Consider the following 8,474-nt stretch of genomic DNA (forward strand, 5'->3'; position numbering starts at 1 on the left):
AGTTAGGTATTGAGTACAGACTACATGACTTTGATGGGGACCTTGTAAGTACATCAATTACCTTGCAATTACCTAAACTTAAACGAGACCTGAGGGTTGAAGTTTGATAGTGATTATACCTATACGTCACACGAACGGAGGGACTACATCCCCACCCTGAGCATAATCTCCTCCCACCCAGTGGATGAATTGTCAAGGGTTCATTCCTATCAAAACTAAAAACTGAGGCGATCAAACCGTTCATGTGATGTAGAAACACTGAGATTAACCGTGTCACAATTTGTTACTAAATATCAACAAAAAAAAAAAACGTCGCAGACTTCCAGACCAAAAGTAGTATTTTCTTTCTTTCGAAATGAATTAGTTAGACGGACCGTATCCGTAATGAAATTTGGTTTGCCGATATAAAAAGGAAAATAGGGCAGTAGCAACCAGTAACCATATATATATATATATATATATATATATATATATATATATATATATATATATATATATAGGCCTATATATATATATATATATGGTCAATTCCATGGTGACTCGCGTGAATTTTTACTCAAATTCCTCTCTATTTGATATCATTTAACAAATAAAGAAATTACCTGGGAGAAAAGCATTAATGTAGCAGTGAATGTACGCCTTAATGCTTACAACAGTAGAGAAAAAATATTTATACCTCAAGTATTGGGGGTGAAATTGGCGAAAAACTAAACGTGACTCGCGTGACAGTTACTATTAGCAAAAATCAGAATGCACACACAAATGTTCGATTTCTTATGTCTTATTAAAATTTTTCCAATCACTTTTTATAATCATACCGAAGTTGAAAAATACCTCTACCTCAATTGCTATGCAACTTTGAAAAAAAGTTGTAACGCATGAAAATAACGATGAAGATGTATTGTGACTCGCGTGACAAGAAAACGTGACTCGCGTGACAAGTTCACTTTTCGGATAGTTCTAGACCAAATGCAGTAGTGAATTGAAGGTACAGATCTTGCATAGTGAAATATAACATTCATTGGTCTAGAAAGTGTCCAAGAGGTACTTCCCTTGGGAATGTCCAGATGATATTAATGTCCCCGAGTTACCTTCATGACTGCAGACAGTAGGTAATATACTGTACGGGTAGTACAGTTGTTCAGGCAATATATTTTGTAAATTAATATTTATAACAATATTTAGTCTGTTGAAGTCACTCATTTGAAAGTTATAGAAGAAACAGATCTATCAAAATGTGATTCAAATTACCATTCTCATTTGTCATATTTGAATAAACCAAAAGTGTAATATTTGAGAAGATACATTTGCTCATAGGATTTTGGGAATGATTGAGCAGTTAAGACCTTAAGGTTGTCAAGTCATAGCACATGGAATTGCCAGATACAAATGTAGATTATGTTTTAGTATAATACTAAAAAATCAATGACATGTGCTAACTTTCCAAATGTGGTGATAAAATAGGCATTATATTGCGAATAAATATTCATGATTTTAAATTCTGATATTTCAAATGAAATTATGATAATTAGTTGCATTATGTGTGCCCATATTATTCAAGTTGCCTAATTAAAGGGGAATGCATATATGATATCTTTAATCAGTGATTCATTCATCAAACTAGATAACATCCCTGTAATTTTCACACAGTAAATAGGTAGAAACACTATCTTGATTTGACGTGACTCGCATGACGTGACTCGCATGACATTCATAAAGGGTGATTTTCTGCAAAATTTGAATGTCTTCTGAAAAGGAAAATTCAGTAATCCTTTTGGTATCTATGTGAAGACTTGATATTCATTATTTTGGAGTAAAACTATTGTGCAGGCAAGGAGAAAAAAAGCAAAAACAGTCAATTTTGTGACTCGCGTGACAGTAAATCGAGGGTGTTTACTGTTTTCTATTTACCACTGTTGTCTAATGCCTTGATATCAAAATAAAATTGAAGCTATTAAGTGAGCACTATGCAATAGCAAATATAATTAGTCCAACACACAGTAAATAGGTAGAAACACTATCTTGATTTGACGTGACTCGCGTGACGTGACTCGCGTGACATTCATAAAGGGTGATTTTCCGCAAAATTTGAATATCTTCTGGAAAGGAAAATTCAGTAATCCTTTTGGTATCTATGTGAAGACTTGATATTCATTATTTGGGGTAAAACTATTGTGCAGGCAAGGAGAAAAAAAAAACAAAAACAGTAAATTTTGTGACTCGCGTGACAGTAAATGGAGGGTGTTTTCAATTCACCACTTTTGTCTAATGCCTTGATGTCGAAAAAAAATTGAAGCTATTAAGTGAGCACTATGCTATAGCAAATATAATTAGTCCAAAAGACTGATGATATCTATGATTACTATGTACAAATCTGCACAAAATGAAATTTCACTGTATTTTTCATAATTTAGTTACAACAGGAACCATTTGTTATAACTGACCCCATAATCAAACAAATGATGTGTCAGGGGTGAAAAAATCATTTTTAGTAACTACAAGTATTCTATTTATTGGAAACTTACACAATTTTGATGTACAATGATTTTAAATTTTTTGGTATGATGTTGACCTTATCATGGAATTGACCATATATATAGGCCTATATATATATATATATATATATATATAAATTATCACGAAGCGCTCGAACAATTTTGGGGATGAAAGTTGCTACGTGCATGCACCCAAGCAAATGTCCCCCCCCCCCCAATATTTGAAACAAATCGCCACCCCTGACCACAACAGGTTTCTTGTACTAAATGTGATAGATATATCAACATACAAAATATAACATCTGTCCTTGTCGAAATATTTTGTAAACCGTGGTTTTCACAATTTGACCCCTGGTGAACTCAAATGACCATTGACCTCCGACCACATTAGGCGTCTCGTACTCAATGTGGTACAATTACATACCAAATAAGCGTTCTGCCCAAGCTTTCTTTACGATATTATGTGTAGGAAGGTGCGCCGGTTAGTGTAGAGAGACAGGTAAGCGGGGAGTGAAGTAAATGTTTGGCATTTGTTGACTTCAAATGACCTATGACCTCCACGAAAGCAATAACAGGCTCCTTAAATTTGATATGGTACATCTATTAACCAAATATGAGATCTGTCCAAGGTTCCTGTCTTCCAATATCATGTTTACAAGGCTTTCAAAATATGACCTGTTGTCCCCAAGTGACCTTTGACCGTGACCCCATTACAAAAGGCTAATGTACTCAATGTGGTACTTCTAAAAAAAACTAAAAAAATATGAGGTCTGCCCGTGCTTCCCTTCTTGAGATATCTTGTTAACAAGGTTTTCACAATTTGACCCCTGGTGACGACCCCAAATTACCTTTGACTCAACCACACACAACTGGCTTCTTGTACTCAATGTGGTTCTTCTTCGACTATATATCAGGTTCTTCCCATGCTTCCCTTCTTGGGATATCGTGTTTACACGGTTTTTACGAATTCACCCCTGGTGACCCTAAATGACCGCTACCATCCACCAAAAACAATAGGCTTCTTGTACTCAATGTGAAACTTGTACACACAAAATATAAGGTCTGCCCATGCTACCCTGCTTGAGATATCGTGTTTACAAAGTGTTCAAAATTTGGCTTCTGGTGACCTCAAATGACATTTAACCTCCACCAATATCAATAGGCTTCTTGTACACAATGTGTTACCTCTATACACCAAATATGAGATTTGCCCAAGCTTCCCTTCTTGAGATATTGTGTTTACAACCCGGGCAACACAAACGCACCCACAAACACGCCATCATGAATGCAAAGTTTACGATTATCATCGAAACAAAAAGATGTTCTCCTACTGTATTTTGCCACTTTTCCTGATACAGGAGAGCATCCTGGGGGATGATATAGACTCTAATAGGAGTATGCCACCTGAATATATACCATGGTGATGGGGTGTGTGGGTGTGTACCTATGGTGTGGGTCTAGAAATTCCAAACCGTGAAAGGGTTGTACAGGTAGATTGGGGATGGAAAGCAAGAACAATTTGGGGAGGCGTTTTGGAGGTGCAGAAGCGCACTTCACATGCAAATTTATTGGACGTTCCCTCCCAATCCATCACACATGGGGTACCAAATATACCCAGATGGATTAGGTGGGGCATGAACCTTAATAGATGGGTTGTTGTCAGATGAAACGTGTTAAGAGTGAGGAGTGTGGATGTGGGTTAGTTTATCGCTACCCTCACATTGGGCGGTTTGAAATATAATGCAAAAGCTGAGAGTTGATATGCCACGTTTTGATGTGTCCTCCAATTTTGATAAGGCTTCTATTCTGTATGTGTTCCTTCATGTGTCCTCAAATGTCCAGATACAGAAAACTTAAATTCTTACAGTAGCTACATTGATAAGGTTTCTCTCCTGTGTGTGTTCTTCTACTGTATGAGTCCTCAAATGTCCAGAAAAAGCACAAATTCTCTTACAGTAGCTGCACTGATAAGACTTCTCTCCTGTGTATTATCTTTCATGTCCCCTCAAGTGTCCAGATAAAGCAAACATTTTGTCACAGAAAGCACACCAATCAGATTTTTCCTAGTGTGATTTTATATGTTTCTTCAAACCAGAAGCTTAAGCAAACTTTTTTGTCACAGTAGTCACACTGATAAGGCTTCTCTCCTGTATGAAGTTTTTCAAGTGTCCTCAAATTTCTAGATTGAGCTAACATTTTCTTGCAGTAACTACACTGAAAGGCTTCTATCCCGTGTGTGTTCTTACATGTATATTCAACTGTCCAGATCTAGCAAACATTTTCTCACAGTATTTACACTGATAAGGCTTCTCTCCTGTGTGGGTTCTTTCATGGCTCCTCATTTGTCCAGATCTAGCAAACATTTCCTCACAGTAGCTACACTGATAAGGCTTCTATCCCGTGTGTGTTCTTACATGTTTATTCAACTGTCCAGATCTAGCAAACTTTTTCTCACAGTAGCTACACTGATAAGGCTTCTCTCCTGTATGTGTTCTTTCATGTATATTCAAATTCCCTGATCCAGCAAACATTTTCCCACAGTAGCTACACTGATAAGGCTTCTCTCCTGTATGTGTTCTTTCATGTATATTCAACATTCCTGATTCGGCAAACATTTTCTCACAGTAGCTACACTGATAAGGCTTCTGTCCTGTGTGTGTTCTTTCATGTATATTCAAATTCCCTGATTGGGCAAACATTTTCTCACAGTAGCTACACTGATAAGGCTTCTCTCCTGTATGTATTCTTTCATGGCTCTTCAAACTAGAGGCTTGGGCAAACTTTTTCTCACAGTAGGTACACTGATAAGGCTTCTCTCCTGTGTGTGTCCTTTCATGTATATTCAACTGTCCAGATCTAGCAAACTTTTTCTCACAGTAGCTACACTGATAAGGCTTCTCTCCTGTATGTGTTCTTTCATGTCTCCTCATTTGTCCAGATCCAGCAAAATTTTTCTTACAGTAGTTACACTGATAAGGCTTCTCTCCTGTATGTGTTCTTTCATGTCTCCTCATTTGTCCAGATCCAGCAAACTTTTTCTCACAGTAGCTACACTGATAAGGCTTCTCTCCTGTGTGTGTTCTTTTATGTATATTCAACTCTCCTAATTGGGCAAACATTTTCTTACAGTAGCTACACTGATAAGGCTTCTCTCCTGTATGTGTTCTTTCATGTATATTCAAATTCCCTGATTCAGCAAACATTTCCTCACAGTAGCTACACTGATAAGGCTTCTCTCCTGTATGTATTCTTTCATGGCTCTTCAAATTAGCAGAGTGGGCAAACTTTTTCTCACAGTAGGTACACTGATAAGGCTTCTCTCCTGTATGTGTTTTTTCATGTCTCCTCATTTGTCCAGATCTAGCAAACATTTTCTCACAATACCTACACTGAAAAGGCTTCTCTCCTGTGTGTGTTCTTTCATGTATGTTCAACTGTCCAGATCTAGCAAACTTTTTCTCACAGTAGCTACACTGATAAGGCTTCTCTCCTGTATGTGTTCTTTCATGTATATTCAACTGTCCAGATCTAGCAAACTTTTTCTCACAGTAGCTACACTGATAAGGCTTCTCTCCTGTATGTATTCTTTCATGGCTCTTCAAAATAGCAGCGTGGGCATACTTTTTGTCACAGTATTTACACTGATAAGGCTTCTCTCCTGTATGTATTCTTTCATGGTTCTTCAAACTACCAGCGTGGGCATACTTTTTGAAACAGTATTTACACTGATAAGGTTTCTCTCCTGTGTGTGTTCTTTCATGAATCTTCAAGTTATCAGCACGGGTATACTTTTTGTCACAGTATTTACACTGATAAGGTTTCTCTCCTGTATGTATTCCTTCATGCCTCTTCAAACTAGCAGCTTTGGCAAACTTTTTGTCACAGTAGTTACACTGATAGGACCTCTCTCCTGCATGTGTTCTTTCATGTTTTTCCACACTTCCAGTGTGAGTAAACAGCTTGCTGCCATCAACAATGTTGTCAGGATTCTCTCCTCTATAAAGTGTACAATTCTCTGTCTGATTTGGTTTCCCTATAATTTGTTTAGTATCGCCAGAGGATTTTTCTCCATTATTGACCTCATCCTCCAGGCTGAATAAAACATGACATGAGTAGCTATCAACTGGTTCCACAGACTCCTTTTCTTCCTTCTTAACATCCTGTTGATGTCCTTGGTGATGTGTGTGAGCAATGTGTCCAGAGGACAGTCCCTTCGATACTGAGAATTTAAGTAAAACAAGGTGAAACAGACAATACTGTCAGCATAGTGAATCCTATCATGTGAAGAAAAAAAACTGATTCAGAATATTGCAGTTTTTAAATGAGAATATTTCATTTAGGACTATGTAGAGTCACTCTCAACCTTGCTATTTTTAAGTGATCAGGAAAGTTCTTTCACTGATGTGAGATTATTAACAAGGTTATTGAGATGGGCTTTTCAATTAGCAGTGTGGAATATTTTTCTCTTCAACGTAAGTTTCACATTGTCACCAGACAATCCTTTAAAATCGAACACAAATCCAACCACAATCTTTAGCTTATATTGACAGAGATTCTCGTGAATACAATACAGTACCTCCGGACAACAGAGCAAAATCTAGCTCTCTTTTGGATATATCCAATCCTCTTTCCACATTCCATATCGACATTAAGGGTTACAAAATACGTTTACAGGAATAGTGGAGTCTTGAGGGTCTTTTTGAGTGTTTGTGGTTCTCTGTTTCCAGGATGATGTTCAAATGCTTCGAGTTAAGAACATTTTAGGATTTTTGCCGAAAATATATATACAGAGCCAACTGATGTCAAGATAAATCTTGGAGGGTAAGTGCTATATACAGACATTACAGTATTAAAAAATTCAGAGACGTTTCCCATGTAAAATAAAGCGAATGAAATTATTAAATTATCTGAGATGCCAGGCCTGTGCTCAAGGAATTTCATATATTATAAACGTTCACGCTTACTGTATCATATCATTTATTGAAGCTGCCTCTAAAACCTCTGAATTATTCATAGCCATGCAGTATACAAAATCAAGGATATTCCCAGGAAAGTATTTTTTAAAGTGGGGTCATTCTGTGAACATATTATTTGTCCGGAGACATTACATGAAATCCAGTGACAGCAGTCCCTGGAAAACAAAGACGTCTGGTCGGGTTAACTTAAAAATTAAGCTTGCACTAAGATTTAGAACTGCCCTTACATAATATATATATTCTATCCTGTTTTCAGTAATTCATTCTTCGCTCATCTCTTTAGAGAAGTCTTAAGCACTTAATTTGTTTTGGTTTTTTTGTTGTTGAGCCCATCATGGTACTGCTGTTACTAGGGTCATTTTATATGCTTATACAATATCACTAGACTTTTCGCGGAACCGTTACCTGTGTTAAAAGTGTTATCATGTAATGGTGACACTGGTTCCACCTTTACGGATATCTGAAACATTTTCTTTCCCGTGGATAAGTGCTCGGTAAATGATCTTCTGCTAATATTGCGGTTGATCTGTTTCGTCTTGCGATTTCTTTTTTCTAACTCTAAGCTTGGTAATATTTAACAAGAGCCGAACGGTTCCATGCTTGGTGTTGTGTATCATCACCATAATAACATAGCTGTGACTAATATCCAAGAACTCCAAACCTACATCGTACCTGAGTGACAGTCTAGTGACCACACCTATAATAACCTAACATCCAATGGAATCTTTTCATTTCTTAAAATTCTCTAGCCTCCGCCCCCAAAACACGAAAAAACTCACGCACGCATCAAAGTGTTTGATACAAATTCTTTAAATCATAACGTTATAACTTAGAAGAGATATCTGTCTTCAATGAAAAACTATAAGAGACACTTTACTAACAACTGGCTACCATAACGATAAGAACACATACTGTATATCACACAAGGCAATGATGACTCAGTGATACACCTGAGGGTCTCATGCAAAGTAACCTAAAACTGCATCCAAATCCCTGAAAGGCA

General features: G+C 37.0%; 1 protein-coding gene across 1 annotated transcript; it reads right to left on the bottom strand.

The window, feature by feature from the left end:
* Positions 1-4,741: 4,741 nt before the first annotated feature.
* On the bottom strand, positions 4,742-8,313 carry LOC139984986 (uncharacterized). Its single transcript, XM_071999157.1, has 2 exons — positions 7,877-8,313; positions 4,742-6,714 (listed from the first exon to the last, which is right to left on the bottom strand). Exons 1-2 carry the CDS (start codon positions 7,938-7,940, stop codon positions 4,889-4,891), a joined length of 1,890 nt encoding a protein of 629 aa, XP_071855258.1. The 5' UTR covers positions 7,941-8,313; the 3' UTR covers positions 4,742-4,888.
* Between the last annotated feature and the right edge of the window lie 161 nt (positions 8,314-8,474).

This window comes from Apostichopus japonicus, chromosome 17 (assembly GCF_037975245.1).
Source record: "Apostichopus japonicus isolate 1M-3 chromosome 17, ASM3797524v1, whole genome shotgun sequence".
Classification (NCBI taxonomy): Eukaryota; Metazoa; Echinodermata; class Holothuroidea; order Aspidochirotida; family Stichopodidae; genus Apostichopus; species Apostichopus japonicus.

What these genes read in the sequence shown, in the direction of transcription:
- LOC139984986 (XM_071999157.1), bottom strand. Translation starts at nt 7,940, where the DNA reads ATGTTTCAGATATCCGTAAAGGTGGAACCAGTGTCACCATTACATGAT. An exon ending in TGATAACACTTTTAACACAG is followed by an intron (nt 6,715 to 7,876) that starts GTAACGGTTCCG and finishes TTAAATTCTCAG; the next exon opens with TATCGAAGGGACTGTCCTCT.